The sequence below is a fragment of the Rhea pennata genome, chromosome Z (assembly GCF_028389875.1).
Source record: "Rhea pennata isolate bPtePen1 chromosome Z, bPtePen1.pri, whole genome shotgun sequence".
Taxonomy (NCBI): domain Eukaryota; kingdom Metazoa; phylum Chordata; class Aves; order Rheiformes; family Rheidae; genus Rhea; species Rhea pennata.
The window spans coordinates 14,802,608-14,821,881 of record NC_084702.1 but is presented as its reverse complement, the minus strand read 5'-3'; the positions used below and the strand labels follow the sequence as shown (position 1 = coordinate 14,821,881).

The 19,274-nt window shown below is 40.4% G+C and overlaps 1 protein-coding gene across 1 annotated transcript in view; it reads right to left on the bottom strand.

Moving 5' to 3' along the window:
• Positions 1-12,999: 12,999 nt before the first annotated feature.
• The window catches only part of INIP (INTS3 and NABP interacting protein), a 41,261-nt gene continuing 34,986 nt past the window's right edge, over positions 13,000-19,274 (bottom strand). The window contains exon 5 of the mRNA XM_062599860.1: positions 13,000-17,375. Coding sequence (XP_062455844.1) covers positions 17,325-17,375 — 51 coding nt within the window. The 3' untranslated portion in view covers positions 13,000-17,324. The remainder of the gene's footprint in view (positions 17,376-19,274) is intronic.

Here is a 19,274-nt window from a genome sequence, read left to right as displayed (position 1 = left end):
CTACCCCCTTCAGTGTTAATTCGCTTTATAAAAATATATAAATATATAATATATTTTTCTTCTTACAAATAAGTCAATAGAAATAGTTTAGTAATACTAACATAGTATTTATAGTGTTAATACAAAAATGAAAGCTACTTATGGGTTATAATATAATTGCAGATTTTTAAAGGGCAAAAGTGGTTCTCAGGCAATGCAAGATAGGCTGGAAATACCGTTTTTAACATGCGCATGTCAGTGAGTGTAAATCCCCTGGGAGGCTTACACAGGAATTCTATTTTAAAGTATTTTTTCCAACTTCTTGTTTTAACCTCCTTTCATGGAGGAGGCAAACTTACCACTGGCTGCTGCTTCTTATCTGCTGACTTGTTCTTGATCAGCAAGACCAAGAAATAAGAAATAAATTAGTATAAGTTTGTGAAATCATTTAGAAAAAATTCTGTCTGTGTTGTGTTTTGTTTTGTTTCCTAAAGTCATTTATGCCAGTTGGAAAAAAAACAAATTCCTGTAGTCAACTAAAAAGTATTTTCAACTTTATTTTGTAGATGATTTTCATTCATCAAAATGTCACCGGCCTTTAGTCTAAAAAGTATTGTTTTAAAAAATATGCACAAGTTTAATGGCAAAAACAAAAGCACTGTTATACAGGTAATTTTAACCGTTTAAAGTAAATACTGGTCATTAGTATTTTGTCATTGTGCATACTTACTGTAAAATCTGCTGACTTAGAGCCACTCTTTCAGTATTCTGAGGAATACAAGAGTGCAGAAAAATCCATAATCTTTCTTAAACCATACAGAAAAAAATGCAGCAAATACATCTTAAGCCATCGTTTGAATTCCACAAAAAATAAAATAGAAAGTATAATCACAATTTCATGTATGTAAGTACGGAAAAAGAAAAAAGCCAAATAGTTGTAAAACACATTGAAATGAAGTCAGCTACACAATCAATTTCTGTTACAGACAATGAAAAATTTGTATGTGAATCTGAAAGCAGAATTTTGTCCTTAAAATCATGAAATAATGTTAGCTTTCGAACCTTTTGACTTTGCAACATAATTAGAGAACTAAGTACAGAGAAGACACTGACAGAATAAGTATTTCAATCAACCATTTAATTCTTGACCTTTAAAATGAAGTATTGTAATTTCTGCAGTAATTCAACTGAGTTCATTCAGCAATACAGATGGAAATGTTCTAGTAGGATATCCTAGTGCTGTGAAGTTGAGAATTTAGACAAGTCTACTGAGGTGATCTAATGTCCACTGAAGTCAGTGAGAGGATCAAACTGAGCTGTCTTCCCATATATGTTGGATAAAATTGTTATTGGGGATTTTTTCCTTTAGAGTTTTTGTTTTAATTTGTTTTTCTTTACTTGCTCTTATTCTTTCACATTCTTTAGCTCTGCAGCTGTGATATCACTAATTCCAAAGAAAAGATGAAATAAAGGTAACAAAAAGAAGTAAAGTAACCTAACAGGTGCCATTTAAAATTAGCTTTGTGTGTTGCTAGGATGAAATGTTCCTACATGTGGAGAAGGTAGCAGAATGCCTGTGTCTCATTGAAGCCTTATTGAAGGTGTTTTGGAGGGATAGAGAGGTAATAGATGTTACACTGACAGGTCTAAGAGCAGAGATTTCCAACGTAATGAACACCTGACATCATGTAAAGCTTCTTGCAGGTGGTACACTCTCACCATGCTCTCCGTGTGCTCCACACATAGCAAAGCTGGAGTAAAGTTTTGGTTTCCTGTATGCCACCTGTCCCAGTAATTTGCAGAGCATGATGGTAAAACCACCAAATTTGCAATCCTCTACTCCAGTCTTTTAGGATTTTCAGGTAGGCAGTGATGTGGTGGGCATTCCTGTTGCAAAGTCTTCCCAGCTTCACAAGAGCTGTGCTACTGAAATCAGTGCAAACAGGATCTGTGGTTTCCAGGCCAAGGCAAATCTGACTCTTAAGTGAAGGAGAGGGGAAGACAAAAATACAGGTGTGGACTTTGGGGTGCTGTCAGCAAAACAGCTGCGCAGCTTCCACATGATGCCAGCCAGCTGGCAGCTGTTAGTGCAGCTTCATCTTTTCATGGAACTCCTTTTAATATGTTGCAGTTAAAAATAGTTTTGTAGTGATGGTTTTGTCCCCTGTGAGATGTTGTTTCTGGTTTCTGCTGGTGAGAACTTGCAGAGTTGCTCTGAGTATACACTGGTGTGCCAGGACTACCTTGCTAAGAAGCTTGTTAGTGATGCTGGGGCACAGCTCAGTCAGGGATCCAGCTGCTAGGGAAAGTTTCATTCTATGTTTCTCCTCCGTCAGCACTCATTTTGGCACTTCTCTGCAGCAGATATTGCAGGATCAGACCTATTTCCTCTTTCTGTGCTGGAAGACTTGTCTGGGTCCTTGCTGACCTCTTCTCCTGCTGGTCCTCTTTGCTGGAAAGAGTTGCTCTGAGCTTGTCTTGTAAGGGAAAAGAAATCAATCACCCCACGGTATAGCTGTCTCATTTCTCTACTTAAGCCCCACAGAGCAAACCTTACAACAAAATTGTTTCTCCCACCATTACCAGATTTGGAGTTTGGAAATGGTACCCAACTTCTGTGGGTAGGACCTAGATTTATTGCTTCAGAGAGGGCTATTTTGCATGTCTTATTTAACCTGGTAATCCCACAGATTTTCTTGTCTCCAAAAGGCAGATCACTGGCAGCAAATGTGTTGTGCCACATGGCACATGCCACAGGCTATGAAGTGCTGATTTGCATCAGTGCTGTAATTCAGTCTCACCACAGACACTGACTTCATGAATGGGAGCTAAAAATTCTCAGGATGACCTGGGAGAAAGAAAAGGGGTACACCTAGGTTTTGAGCTGGAAGGGAAAAAGTAGAATTCACCATATTTTCAAGGTTTTCAACACCACATACAGTCTTGCTTTTTGTTTCCTACAGTCTGAAGATGGTTTGTGTTAATGTCCAGCCTGTGCTCTGGTTGAGGTAATGCCTTAATTTAGCAAGGCAGGTCAGCAACTTTTGCTTGTCTGTTTGGGAGATGAATTATGGAATATGTGTGCTTGTTGCAAGAGCCTTGGTAGTATAAAGGTATTTCTGTTTTGCTTTGTGGCATCTGTATTAACTGCAGCTTCCAGTTGGTGCTAATGGCAGATTGCCTGGCAAATTCTGGCAGGGCAGCCACAAATAGATTGCTTTTTGAAGTAGTTAAATGCATATGGCTAGAACATGATACCCAAGTAGTATCATCCTCCAGAAATAAATATATTAGCTTTGAAGGGCATTTAGCACTGCATATTATCCACTCTTCATCTGTGGGCAGTTGTAAGGAATTGAGTGACCACGCTTAACAAATTACCATTTGTATCAAGTCCTTGGGAGTGCTGTTAGCCAACTGGGAAGAAGACTTCTGGTTTGAACCACTGTCATGTTGCCAGGAGGCTAAAACAGAGATGTCTCAGTTACTTTGGCTCAGCTGACCGTAATGACTCAGTGACTTTTGACTCAACTACTTGTAATTGTCTCCCCACACCCTGACTGAGGGAATCAAAACTGGCTCCACCAGTAAGCTGCGAGTTCACCATGGTAGTGTGCAGCTTCCCTGCTAATAAGCCATGGGAGTGTGATCAGGAGGCAGTGCTGCAGACTTCTGCAGGCTTTCCTCTGCGTAAGCAAATGGCTGGCCTTTCCCACCATGCCTCTAATGACCAGTACGTTTTCCTGTGAAATCAAAAGTGTAGCTTGCAAAACACCATACTGCTCCTGCCCAACACACACAGCCTGTAAGCTGGTGGCTGGGGGCGGGGGGTCACTTGTAGAGATGCACTGCAGTAGCTTGACTGTACTCCTGAATAAATTCTGCTCTGATGTAAAAACAGTGCTTTTGCCCTACAACACAGGCACTGATTTTCATAAGAAGGGCATAGCTATCTCCAAAAGAGACTCAGTTCTCTCTCACCTCTTTCCCTTCCTTTTTCCTGCCTCTGACCTTTCTTTTGATCTGGACCCTTTCAATGACTCAGTTAAACTCACCAGCCCAGCAGAAAATTAGTGAAGGAAAAAAAAAAAAAGATGGAAGAAAGATAGTTTTCTGCCAGATCACTGAACTGAATTTTCCTAAAGGAGGTTCAAATATTGAGGGGCAGTGCTGGTTATGTGAGGAGAGGGAGGAAGCGTTGCAAGATGTTCCCCTGTCAATTTTGGAAAATGATCACACTGGCTCATCTACTGCAACTTTGGAAACCCATCAAAAGACTAACACAAATTGACAGCTGTACACATAGTTTGCAGACATGTTAGTTGCCTTTAGAATCATCTACCAGCTTCCAAGAGATTTCTTCAGTGTTACTAGGAACAAAATTTGGCCTTGAGCCATGGACATTCATGCCCCTTTGGAAAGAGACCAGATGTGGAGACCAGCATGCTGGGTGAACGGATCTGCACTGAGGTTAGCACAGGCCTTCCCAGGCAGCTTTCTCAAGGGAACCACAACAGCAACCCAAGAGTCAGATTGTGGCATGGTGGATTATACATAGATGTCACTGAACTGACCTGAATGCAGCTGAACACAATACATGTGCTTGGATCTGTTCATGTGATTACACAATTAGCTGGGCAGCCAGCTTAGGCACTGTTTCATTAATCACTCATGTGTATTTATAACATTGTGGGTCTATTCATTCAAGTAGTTAAAGTTGAAATCTTTGATAGCTGAGTGTTGCAAACTGCTTATTTTACTTTCAAACACATTTTTACACATAAAAAACGTATTTTTAAATACAGGAGTATGAAATCTTACTGTGAACTAAATTGTAGATTAAATTGTAAGATGCATTAAAAACAACATTACACACCTTGATCTACATAATACATTAATTCTGTGATATCAGCACCCAGGCTATTGAAATATAAGACAATCTAACAATGGAAACAGCTGCCCTGTTGCACATTCATTTCTTCAGGAATATCAAAAATCTGGAGTTACTTTGTATTTTAGAAGCTGATGTGCACTGCTATTATTATGTACATTTATAGTGTAGTTGCCCTCTTCTTTCTCTTAGAAAGCTGTGTAGAAAGTGAGATGCAAGCTACAGGATGTACTGCTGTGTCTGCTTTTCTCAGATGTTTGTGGCTGGATCTTGTTCTGTTTGCACAAGTGATGTGGGATGTAAATATGTCAATCAGGAAGAGCAGGTGTTGTGTCAGTCTAGATTTTGGGCTGCCCTTGCAGTTGAAACTGAAATTCCTGTTGCACTGGGTTTCCTTTCTGTTCAGCTCATATTTACCATTTCTTGTCACTATCTTTGCATACATCCTGTATTTACTGTTATCACTAGCACATGTGATGCATGGACTGATCAATCCTCCTCCCTCTGGACAATAAGTGACAAGTGACTGTGATTGACTGGTTGATCTTCCCCATCCCTGACATTCCTGCTCCTTTCAGCACCCCAGTTCTATCATATTCCCCTCTCCTAGCATTTACAATGTGGAGAAAGGGAACTGCTGTTTGATAATTCCCTCCTAGCCTGTCAAGTGACCTTGTGTTTTGGGAATAATGCAGTCAGGGTGGGCTGCCTCACTTCAGATGCACCTGGGTCAGTGAGATACTATGCACTAGCACTGCTGAGGCTTGCATCTCTCAAAATACATCAGTTTAAGTGTGTGGCCATGCAGCCAGATTGATGCACTTAGGATATTTCACTCTATCCTCTCAAACTTTTGATGGATGTTTGAAACACTGTCCTTCTCTCTTCTGCTTTTTGTGGGAGAGCTTTCGTATGATGAAATGAGGTGACAGTCACTCCTGTATGCCCAGACCTGCATCTGTGCACTGTCTACCCTTCTGCTGACATCCTCAAAATAAGACTGAAATGACTGATCCTGAATAGCACACAAATTTTGGGCTTACTCTTTATAATAGAAATCTTGTGTGGTGCAGGCCACAGAGAAGTAGGATCTTCCTGACACTCTGAGCTCCCAAATGCAGTGTGAATGTATGGGAAGGAGGAATGCTTGTAAGATGCAGAAATATCCTATAATGTCCTGAAATTAGCTAGTTCATGCCTCTGTGTTAAAATAGAGACAGATTCAACCATATACTATTGAATGTGGCTGGAAGTGTCTGCATTTTTAAAGCAAGCTTTTAGCTAAATTTCTGTGTGAAGAGGTGGCTTTGTTTTGCCTTATGTATGTATGCCTTGTTTTAAGAGGTAGGATGCATCTTCCTTTCCTTCGGTGCTTTCATGTATGTGCTGAATCTGTTCTCTTACTGCTGAGGAGGAGTGTGGAGAAAAAGCAGTCCAGCATACAGCATGGCTGTATTCTTAAAGAAAGAAACTCAGTTACACTTTCAGGTGAGGGTCCCCTTGAGCTGAGTGTGCCCTGCTGGCGGGGAGCAGTACCGTGCCTCTCCTGGGGCATCTGCGTTGGCTCTGTGCAGAGCCAGGGCAGGTGTTGTTGCACCACTCTCCGAGAACTGAGAACTGGGGGAGCTGGCAGGGACACGCACTTCAGGTAGGCATCTGCTCACCAAGGAGATGGGAGGAAGCCTTAAGCACAATTAAATGGCAGTGCATTCCCTACGGTTCTTGATGGACAGGTGGACACATGAGGCTCTGTTGTGTCTCCTATGGGTTATACAAAGCTAAGCATACCAGGCATGCTGGGGGACTGGTTCTCCCACCTGCTTCACCTCTTCCAGAGCAGTAACTCTAGTGAGCAATGGAGTGACTCTTCTGCAGAAAAGGAGGATTGCCAAGTTTCTCAGAGTCCCCTCAAAATAGGTGGTTGCACTGCTACCAGCTCCACTCATGCAGATCAGATACCAGCCCATTTTTCCCTGCCACGCTATGGCTGGAGCCCTGTGAAGGTGTGTTGAAGTTTTGCTCCAGCACCTCTCCTCTCAGTGCGATGCTGAAAAGTTAGAAAGACCCACAGCTCAGAAGCATTTGTGACCTTGTAGGAAAGCTTGACTTTAGCCATTCATCAGAGAATGTTCAAAGTAAGAGTGATATCTAAAGCTTTAACTTCTACTCTGATGAGAAAAAGTTTGTCACAAAATTTGCTTGTTATGTGAACTGATGGATTTTAACATAGTCTCCAGAGTTTCTGTCTCAAGTGAGGAATTCATTTCCTGTTTTCTCATCGAATTGGTAAATGTTAGAGAGTAATACAAATGCCATTAAATGAACTTTTTGTGCATTGGAAATGGACTTTCTCTTTCAAACAGATTAGGAGATTTTTGCCTGATCTTTTATACTGGCATTCAGCAGTCATTAAACAAGAGTATCCAAAAAATCAATAGCCTTTCAGATTTTGATTTGATCTTTTGTAATTCATTAAAAATTTGTTCACAGCATCTGGGATTTCTAAGAGATTGGTGAAGTAGTTGCTAACATTGATATTCAGTAGGATACAATTTCAGTGGGAATTAAAGGAGGTGTTTAGCTTTTTCACATTACTTTGGGAATCTCAGCCTTTGTATATTGCCTTTATGAGATTTGAGCTTTTGGTTAGTACTGTTTTATACCATCCATAAATATCCAGTAAATAACCAAATAGCCAACTGTGGAGGAAAAAAATTCAGGAAAACACAAAATGTTGTTTTGGAGAAAGATGTTGTGAGCGTTATTTTGCACTATAAAAATAAACTCTTACAATTAATCTTGCAGATGTGATCTTTGCCATTTCAGCTGTTCTTTTTGAAAGAAGAAAACTCTCTAACATTTCTTATTCCTATTAATTTAATCTACTTTATGAAGGCAGGTCTTGCTGAGATTGTCCTCCAATCATTATAGCATATTCTTAGCTGGTCTAAATCGTATGTAGCCTGAAGTAGCCCCTGGTCTGCTTTAAATTACTTCTGCCAGAATTCCTCCTTCCATTCTACTCTATTTAATGTCCTTATTGCATGTTCAAACTTCCATCCTGGGAAAAAAAAAAAAAAACAAAAAACAAAAAACAAACAACAACAACAACAACAACAAAAAAAAACAATGCAGGAGTCACACATCAGCCTTTGTGTCTTGAACAGTGAATGCAAATAGATAGGACAGTAAAAGCGAATTAACTGACTTTGAAATGATTGTGATAACTTGTGTGTAGGAAGAAAGGTCTTCTCCTAGTGACGCTGAGACAACATCCACAGAGTTATGTTTGCAGCATAAATCACATTGTGGAGCCCCTCATTTGGTGCATGTTGTTTATCTTTCAGATCTTGCAATCTTTGCTTTCTGTAGGAGCTTTTTCTGCAAGCTCCATGCAAGACTGGGCTCCTCCACATGAGTCTAGGTCCTTGTGTATCAAATGCGGTGTGTCAATGTCTGGGCATTCAAAGAAAACGGACAAAATGTGAAATGAAATGGCTTCAGAAACTCTGAAAGCTGGCATGTTGGGAAGTGGTGAGAACGGGATTTTGCCCTGGTTTATGGCAGTGCCTGCAGCCCTGGTGATGCTGTTGAGCGTCCTGTGAACAGGATTTGGTGCCCGTTCTGCAGAGCACTGTGAGAAACACATGCCTGTGCCTTTTGTTTTCACCCGGCTCAAGCTGTTAACCACATACTTAGCTGTAAGCACATGACCAGCCCTAGTGAAACACATATACCTAAAGTACACAGCGGAATACTTCACTTGGTGCATTGTCAGTATTTGGTTTTGCCTGGGTGATCCCTATATCTCAGGGTGATCTTCAGACCTGTCAGAGTAGACCAGATTATTCGAGATGGAAGAGAAAGCAATGGCAGAGGATGTAAGTGCAATAAAGACCGCTGAAAGGCACTGGGAAAGCCTGGCAAACACAACAGTACTTTTTGTCTTCTCTCTGAAGAAGGCAAGCATAATCCTCATCTCCTACACTGTTCTTTAATATCCTACTTTATTTTACACTGGAATTATAAAATCTTTTACATTTGTTTTAATTATCTTGTGACTTTAATTCTGCCTTTGAAAAGCATTTTTTCTATGACAACCCTTGGTCTCATGGTGAGCTGTGCTAGAGAAGAAACAGCTAAAGCAAGGCTTTTATCTTTCCCTGCATACTATGTTTAATCTTTCTAATCTGATAATGTGAATGTGTTTCCTCCCGTTTTATCAGTTGGCAAGACTAGCACTGTCTCTCCCTAAACAGCAGTTCATAACTGTATTTTGCTTCAGCAGTACCAAATTTCCACCTAACAATGTGAATTTTCCTAAGTGACCAATTCATCCTCAGTATTAAACCTCTTTCTAAGTTTCACTCACTGCCTTTTCTAAGTCTGCCTGAATTATAATCACAACTCAACTTTTTTAAGAACTGTTTTTGAGAACGTAGATTTTGTTACTTGTTTTGTTTTATAAAAAATATTTGTTAAAAAAATTCACTGTCTTGCCAAATAATAATAATATTTCTATGCATTATGTGATTCAGTGATGTTGCTGTTGAGATGTTGCATGTTTTGTAGATCTGACATCTGTATGTTTATGTGATACTTCTAGAAATACTAACTGTTGCTGCTATAATCACCACCATTATCGTTAACTGAAAAATCTACTAAGAGGCTGTGCCAGCTAGCAGGTTTTATGTATGTCATGATAAAAACGTACATTCTGCTGTTCATTTCCTGTTTTAAGCCAGTTTTTAATGCCTTCTGTTGAAGGAATCAATATGTTGTGGTATCCAGGAGGTACCAGACTTTCAATATCTTGTTCTGCACAGATGATCACTTATCGGGATGATGCTTAAAAAAGAGTAAAAAAAAAAAAAAAAAAAAAAAAAAGAAAGAAAGAAAAAAGAAAGAAAGAAAAAAGCAACCTTCCATCTTTCCTGGAAGTGCCTTCTCATTAATTTTAATTAAAAAAAATCCCAAACCGTTACAGAGCTCAAAAAGAATCTTCCCCAGCTACACATACTGCAGCAGTATGACAACTGTGAGTGTGCTGGGTAAGGAGGAATGTGTAATCCCAAATGTTCCCATGGGTAACAGTGATTAGCCAGCCACTGGAGTAATTGTGGAACATTCTAAAAAATACCTTTTAATGAAAGCAGTCCTCTGATTAATGTAAGAAACTGTTAGCACTCATAACAGTTTTGAGTCTGCTCTTGTAAACAAGTGCCAGCTGGGCCAAGTGGTGGATTCCGCTCAGTTCTCTGTCTCCACTGAAGCCACTGGAGCTGTGTTGCTGCACAAGAAGCCTTCAGTCACATTCAAGCCCCAGATTGTTGGCCTGATTCCTTCCAAGTGATTTCCTGCCAGACAAGCCCTGTTTATCGTAATTCTGACATTTCATTTTCAGTTCCTTTTCCACCCTCTCCTTAGTGTCTGGCAGTGTAACAAATACACCCATGCACACATACACTGGGCTGATGAATTCATTCTGATTTTGATAAGACTTAGCCAGGCTAAAATTATACCATACTGTAATCATATAACAGAAACCACCTGGAGGGGCATGCTAGATATTCATCTAACACCCTGCTCTGCTCCAGGGCATGGACACCTATACCCAGACTGTTCTTTAAAACACTATTTTATTTTCTTATAAAGAAAAAGATGTTAACCGTAGATTTTGCATCTTTACTGAGAAGTACAAAGGAGAGAGATCTTTTAAATATCTTGAATATACTCTTCAAGTTAGAATACCAAGTTGTCAGGAAAACTATGTGACTGGGAAAATAACAGTGAATTAAACTCATCCTTACTGCTTTAAAGCCAACTCTATGCCCCAACAAGACTGTTTACAGCCTTTGTGATGCAAAATTCTTCCAAATAATAAATTTAAGTCAAAATTTTCAATGTGACTGTTCCTTTCTGTGATACTTGGGGCATTTAGGAAAAAAAAATATAAAGGGTGCATCCCAGAACTCTATGAAAATTGTTCCTTTTAATAGATCTCAAGCCAGTCTCCCAGAAATCAAGGAATCCAAAAAGCTCAGCTGAAGATTTTCCAAACATAATTGGGGTGATAGAGGCCTTTTCCAGAGTTTTTTCTCCCGTCTCTTGGAAAGAATAGTCTTTCTCCAAAAACTTGCATAATTTTATTAACCTTTAAAAACTGGTGGCTTCTTTGGGCTCCTTCTGCTTAATGAAAAGTCAGCTGAGAACAACTGCAAATGTGTTTCTCTATTGTTTTGCTTCTCTAGGAGCCATTTACCCATGAACAAATGCCTCCATCAGTGTGAGTAAAGAGTTTTGACTCAGTGGAGCTCCTGCCTATGTGGCCCTAACATTAAATATGCAAGGCAGTGACAGACAGTCTTTCCTCCTGTAGTTCTTCTAGTTATAGCTAGCTCTTGGTCTCCACTGTCCCACCAGTTGCATGAATTGGCTTATCAACTGGTCTTTGCAGCTTCTTCATGTTGGCCCAACTTGCCAAACAACGTACTGGGTTCCTGCAACACAACAGCTCATTTTTCCCCCATCTTTTTCTCCTCTGTTGTGAAGGTAGACTTATCTGTGTTTCCTTCAGCTAAATTTGAATCACCAAAGTGATCTACAGCATTTATTCAGTACTTTTCAAGCTGGAAATACAATTGTAGTTCTACAAGTGTAGACATAGCATCAGATTGCTGCTAGTGGCACGTAAGAGGCTTTATCGCAATTGTTCTTTTTTTATCATAATTCACTGGTTTTGAGTGCTGGTGGACTGTGGTGGATTAGTTATCACTTTCCAGTCACTGTGATGCTTTCTGTGTATATGTTTGATTGTCAGTCTTATGGTCTGGTAATTGCATGTTGTCTGAAATGCACTATTTTGCAGAACTTTTTAGAACTTTTTTTTTTTTTTTTTTTTTTTTAAAGAAAAATGTAGCATTTTTGGTTCAGCTTCTGAAAGAAGCCAAGTTATTCATCCAAACCTCAGTGGAATTTGGGGATTTGGTTCTCTGAACCCTTTGCAAGCCCTCAAAGCTTGTAAAGCTCAGCTATATAAGATAGAAATCTTAGTATGAAAAGTGATACATTTCTAGCATTAAAAATGCAGCGTTCTGTACACATGGCACCTTTCTAAACAGATCTCTAGTCCCCATGTTTGGGAGATCATAATAACCATTGTTGCTGAAGAGAAGTAAGATTTTGATGCTAAACTCTACAATACAGAATAGCTGAAGGGAAGGGAGCAATTACTGGATACTTTTCTGAACACCTCAGCAAAATTGTGAACTATGGTCCATTTTCCAAGCCACCTGGTTGGCCCCATTGTTCTCAAATTATGCTTTTTCTGGAGGAAATCAGGTTCCACAGGAGCCTGGGGAAAATAAACAAACAGATTTCATCAGTGTAAGTGAGGAAAGATTATATAGACTACTTTGGGCCTCAGATGCCAGACTAGGTTTCCAGAGCTCGCAATTTTTACCTGTAAACTGGATGTGGTTTCTCTGCAGTGTGTTTTTAGGAAGGAAACTTCATACAGGGTAAGGTGCTTGACAGGTGAAGACATGTAAAGTCAACAAAGTTGTCTGTCATTTGTGCCAGTTGAGATACGGGCTTTTTGTTTTTTCTCTGAAAGACACTTTTCTCCTCTTTAATTAGGATGAAGCAAACATATGTTGCACTACTGCTTGCTTCACCACAGTTCACATAGATTTCTCCTTAAAAAATGCAGTTTTGTGGTTTGAGAACAAAAGGGCACTCAATGATAAAAAGAAAATGAAACCAAGAAGTCTTTTCTTTTTATGGTGTCTGACCTTCTTCTCTTGTTCAGCTGTCAGATAATTAGGCTTTCGAGAATAATGGATTTGGTTATGTGCTAATTGGAGTATGACATTTACTTTCACTGATCTGCAAATTCCAGAGAGTTTCTGATCTTTATCACACTTCAGCTCCATTTTTATTACCCTTCTGATAATCTTTAAGAAGTCTGGTTCTGCTGCATCAGAGACTGATTTCACTGTCTGTACAATGTTTGCTACTATTGTAGCTTTTGTGACTTTTTATTTTTAATTTTCAACATTTGTATTGGTACAGCCTTGAACTTATAGAATTAAAGACCATTTAAAACATAAACAAGGTAAAGTCATTGATATCTGTGATAAGTGCATGCTTTATTCACAGTATTCTGTCTGTAATTAGGTGTAGTGACCAATTCTCATTTATTTAATAAACTGTTTTCTGGAAAGGTGACTGCTTTCTTTAATCAATGTAAACAATTTACATTTTGAAACATATTGTAGAAGAAGGCATAGCTCTCTCATGCTTTTCAAGTATGAATATCAGCATAGATAGGAAATTCCCATGGGCTTGCAAAACATTTTTATTAGCAAAATGCAAATAGGGAAACCAAGAAATAGTTGCTGTCATACCCTGTTTAACTTCTGTGGTTGTATTTCAGGAAAACATTTAAGCAATTTTGTAAGTCCTTCCTTACTCAGGAATGTACTTAAAAGCAAGCCTGATTTAACCACGTGCTTATTTAATCTTACTTCAAAAAGACTGAAAACTTACATCCTAAGAGCTTTTCTGGTATAAAGATGTTTTCCTGAATCCGGAACTGTGATTCAGTAACATAAATTCCAAGGCATAATTTGGCTTCAGATGTTCTATTTTGTGCTTAGAATTTCGATAGTAAAGTCTACTCTCTACACAGTTCTGTTTTAAAGTCAATCAAGAATTAAACTAAATGTGCATCCAAGGATATAAGACAGTTGTTTGTCAAGGCTTAATATTTTCTCCAAGAGCAGGCTTTAAAAAAGTTAAAGACTAGAAAACTAAAGCTAATAAAGCCAATAAACCCTTTATTCTGAAAGAGAAATTTCCTAAATGGAAAAATCTCTTGAGAGTTGCAAGGAAATTTCATTGAGCATTTGCCTGTTCATTTGATGGCAACTGTGTTTGAGAATCAGAGTCAGAATATCTTTGATTCTGTCAAAGGAACATGAGAAAAAGAAAAAAAGTGAAATCATTCAGATAACTACCAGCTAGAGAATAGAGGCATGTTTAGGCTGGTGTTAGGAAGTCAATGCAGGACAATAGGAACTGGATGAGGGACAACAGGAATTTCCTCAGGTGGATGAGGGATAGAGAAAAACAAATCATAATTTATTCTGGAACTGGATTTACATCACTTGGGAAATTCTACTAAACAAATCCCCTTCTAGATGCACAGTGGCAGCAGTGGGACAAATGCACAGTTCCTTTATACAAGGCTGAGGGAGCTCCTCTGAGTCAGTGGTGGCTGTGGGAAAAGCAGAGGCATAGTTTCAAGGGTCCTGTAGTGGCTTTAGTGACAAAGAGAAAGGAAAAACAGAGGTCTCTGGATGAAGAGACAGAAAAGTGGGGGTGTGGAGAGGTGACAGGAGTGGCTAGATGTATTTTTGTCTGCTGCACACGGACAAAGTGCTTTTCTTCGGTCTAAGTGTGAGCATAATTGGTTAATGTAGACTCAGCTAAACAATGTAGTAAAGTTCTGATAACTCTTAGAATCATGAACTCAGCAGCTTTTGGTTTCTGTTTGTATTCTGATTCAATCCAGATTCCCACATTAAGAACCACTGTGCTTCCACAGCCCTTGGGATGGCTGCGTATCCTCTCCTCCTCCTTTCATGCTTAAGGGAAACCATCCCAGGGAAGCTCACAGACTCTGTGAGCAGCCATGGGGCTTTTGGGGTCTTCAAGGTAGCTCCATAAACTGTGCTCAGAAACATGGCTTAAGCAGGCTGGAGTCATTCCCCAGAACGATCTCACAGAGATTATGATGTCTCCTGACGGCAGCTGAACACACCTGAGGGTTGTGCTCTGGACGTTGTTTACCAAGGAATAACATCACTGCAACCAATGCAGAAGTTGTTCAGGGTTGTTATGGCATAATGCCTCTTCAGACACGCTTTGGAGATGTCAGTTCACACATTATCAGGGTGGGGTCTGAAATGAGCTAGTTGTTTGTATTATAATGTATGCCAAAGACAAATGGAACTTGGCAGCTATTCCTGGAAGGATACACAAGATTTCATTTTAGAGTTACCCAGTGGTTTACTATGTTATAGTCTTCACCACTGACAGTATTGATCAGTGCCCAGTGAGAATATTTATGAGAAAAAAGGATGGCTACATCTAGCCATTTGTATATAGACAGTTTGCTCTAAGAATCAAATTCTTATAAGCAGCTGAAAGAGAATATACACTCAAGACTGGCAGTGCAGGACACATGCCTGCTGCTGCCTACCCACCAAAAGCTATATATACCTGGGAAAAGCTTGAAGGCAAAATCCCATATGTAACATAATTATTCATTGCAGAACTCCTTCTATACTTACAAGTTTTTAAATTATTCTTGTCCTTGAGCAAAATGGCAAACAGTACCCATGATGGCAGGCAATAGAATAGAACAAGACGAAAACTATGTGACAGCAATATTGCTTCAAATATACCCCCCTGGGATGGGCAGACAGAAGCAACTGGTGCTGAGAAGAAAGGCTACGACTAGCCTTGAGGCAGTTAACTCCATAATACAAGGTTCACCTGCATTTAGGAGATTTCTGCATCTGCTCCTCGGTGAGGGGCACTCAGAAATATCTTGGGAGGCTCAGGGGTGGCCAGATGCTGCTCTGGTGCATGGGGCTCTCTGAGGAAGCCGCTCGCAGGACAAGCGTCACCCATGCTACAACGCAGAAAGCGAAGCTCTGTCCTCTGTAGCACCATCTGCTCCAGCTGCAGCCTGTCACCCCTTCCATGCTGCCGGAGGTCTTTCAGTATGCTGGGTGTGGAGCCCTTCTGGAAAAGGGATTTATTACATGGCTATAAAATGAGCGTCTCTGAGATCCTCAAACTGCTCAGCAGAGCTTCTACTCCAGGTCAGAGGTGGGTCAGGCGGGGTCAGCGCCTTACCAGACATGGACGACTGTGCACAAGGAGCGCGGCGGTCTCTCGCAGCTCACCCCCTGGGAACCAGGCTGCTTGCAGCATCCTTGCTGCCTTTGAACAAAAGTGTTACCTGCCTGGAGTGTGTGCTATGTGTCAGTACCTTCACATGAGCTGACAACAAAAACAAGTAAAGGCCACAGGAAGTATAAATTTGGGGGACTTAGGAGCATTCAGATATGACGGAGATCATTATCTTGTGAATTTATAGTTACGTGGTTGGTAGATTAGTATGTTTGCTTTCTTAGAGAGGGGATGAATACAGTTCCCTGTCTTTTCTAATCACTGAGAGGGTGATTGCTGATTTGCAGGGTGAACAGCAGCAGGAGTTGTGTGAGGAATTGTCCTTGCTTTTAGGGCTTAGGAAGAATGCAGAGATCTAAAGAGAAATCAGATTCGAAAACTCACCAGTTCTGATGGGTATCTCAATAACCTGTCTGGCAATCCTTTTTTATTCTCTTGCCAAACACACACACACACACACTACAGCTGCTGACCCTTGCATGGGACAGAGCACTTGGTGTCTAGACACTGAGAAAGCGCCTTTAAACATAAAAGCTCTGGCATGGGGCTCCCCACAAACCATCAGATAATAGCGTAGTTTTCTGGATAGATGCAGGGTGTGTGCATGTTTTGGCAAGCATTAACACATTAACAAATGTGGTTTTCCCCATATGATAAATCATCTCAGTGACAGAAAATTGGAAAGAAGGTTCTGTGCCTGTACAGGTGGCTATTTCATGCAATTCTGCAAGTTTCTGTAAGGATTATTAATGTTGTTGGACTGTTCTCAGGTAAATCAATCACCAACATGACTTCTTCATAGGAACCGTGGTTACCGAAGCATTGTAGTGTTGTATTTTTGCATGCATAGCCTACATTCTCTGAAAACTGTTGTTCTTTGAAAATAAGTCCTCAGATAAGCTCCAAGATGGAGGCCAAAGACGTATGAGGGGTAAAATAACAGAAAGACTCAGAAAGACTATGTTTGTCAGTCAGTCACTCATGTTCTGTCTACAGTGCTACCAAGCCAGAATTTCCTTGCTTTCACAGACAGCCTGTGAGTTACAAATGAAAATGCAGTCTCGTGTGGCTTCAATCCCGAACCTGAAAGCACAAGTGTGATTATAAATCAGAGTATATGTCCCTTCAGCTATAGTGTTTGTAAGGCCCATCTGAAAGTGAGAAATATATCCCTGGCTGTCTGATATTTTACCAAATTCTGCTCTAAAGGTCCCAGAGAGAGCCCCTCTCAGTGAGGGTGTAGATTTTGTTAGTGTCTCCTGCCAGTGGCCCCAAATCTCTGCAAAGTACTCCAGGAAGGGTTCAGGCATCATTTACAACTTGTTTCAAACATCATGTGGTTGCTGACGGGCAATGTCAGGCAATAAGCTCTGTGGTTTGGTCCACAGCCACCAAAGTCAGTGATGAACACAGGTTGGGAGTACCCTTAAGCAGGACGTGTGCATTGGTGTACTTCTGAATCAAGTCTTTACCAGGACTCCTTCACTTTCTCCCAGATTGAATGGGATAAACATTTTTCCTGGAAAATAGAACAAAAGAAGGTAAATACTTATTATGTTGATTAAAAAAAAAAAAAAAAAAAGAAACAAGGAAGATCCATCTCCCTGCAGGAGTGGAATATCATATAGTCTTGTTCCAGCATTCTGATGATAAAAAACACCCTTAAGATGGTAGCTGATACACACCTGCCATTTCAATGTCATTGGTTTACTTCATTTTTATTTTATTATGCCAAGTCTCTTTTATTACAAATATCAGAGCTACACACTGGTCAGAGAAGCCATCACTTTCTGAACTGGCTACACTTTCAAGCCATAATAACAACTTAAAGTGATTTTAATAGTTTCTTAAGTAAGGGCAAGGTGTCTAGCGAGAAGAAAAATAAAGTGTGATGTGGACTTTAATGGGCATCACTATGCACAAGATTCAAAGTGTCCCTTAATGACCATCTGCTTATTCTGTTCTGGTGCAGTGCTTTGTTCGCTGTCTCAGTTCAGGGCTGCAGCAACACTAACAACAAACGTTACTGTTATTGTGATCAAGTATCAGGGGTGAGCCCAAACCAGAAGCCCACACTATGAAAATCTAGAATTTGGAGAATTTGGAGAAATCAATGACTAGGACTTAACAGTATATGATAAAGTATGCCTCAGAAAGGCAGAAACCAGCTAATTCTGTCTTCTGTTCCATAAATTGTCCTAGTGCTACTGTGATTCAGGCAACACAGGCCACAGTTTTCAAACCTAAGTCTATTGGAAATTATGTACCTATGAGACTAATTTCCACAGGTGAACTTCAGTGAGACTGGTGCTCTTATATTTTCCACGGCAATTTATTTTATATGACTAGGATCTTAATCACACTAGGCTTGGTTTTCCAGAGAGCTCTTCGTGCTCTCAGAAATAGTTCATGGGTTGGCATGAACCTGCGGTGGCTTTGCCACCAAAAGCAGCTTTTGGGGAAGTATGGTAGGGGAGTGAACACTGACAGTAACTGGACTTGGCAAATATCCAAGTAGTTCAAGGTCATCAGACATAGGAAGAGAGACCTTATGGAGAATTGACCTGAGATTTCCTTATTCGCAAGCAGGTGCCTGAGCAGTACCTGAATGACCTCTGCAAGAGCGCTGTGGCAAGGTCTGAAAGCATGAACGTATCTGAAGCTGCTGTGATAATGGTGTGGACTGCCAGCTGGTTCTACGCCTTAACACAGATGTTGTCTACCTGCAATAAGAGCATTAATTGCCATCCTGCAGACCTGCACTGGACAGTGAGGGAGCAGACCCCAGTGCACCCCAAGCACTGCTGGAAGTCAAGGGAGCTTAGAGACAATCCAGTTGCAACGGCCTCTGCCACTCACTCCTGTAGGAGTGGGAAGACCTCCCTCTGTGAAATACAGGGGGTGCACAAGGCTGGCTGCTGTCTTTCTGATGAGTGGTGGCAATGACCTCTTCCAAAAGCACAAGCAGACTCTTGATGAGAAGAATGCTAGTGACTGAACAACTCGTAATTTTCCTGAGTATCCTGGCCTTTCTTCAGCAGATTTGTCCACCTAGAAATTCATCAGGCTAAGCCTGTGAAACCACTGACCACAGGAACTTCCATCCTAGTTTATGCTCTGTTACTTTGTTAGATAGATGCATGTTCTGCACCAAGATCCTCTGAGCTAAGAAGAGAGCAAAGCAGCTGCTGGACACTACAAACAGCAGCTATCAAGGGAAAGGCATAGACCAACGACAGCAATTTGCCATGTAAGATTTTAAACATAACCTAGTTCAGAAAAAATCCTTGCAGCCTACCTTTTAGTTCCAAAGAAGCCTTTTTTTCTGTCCACTAGGTACCTGTTGTGTTTGGAAGGAACAAAGAGTCCATTACATAGTTTGTGATACCTCTGCTTGCTTTCAGTGCTTTCCATACTA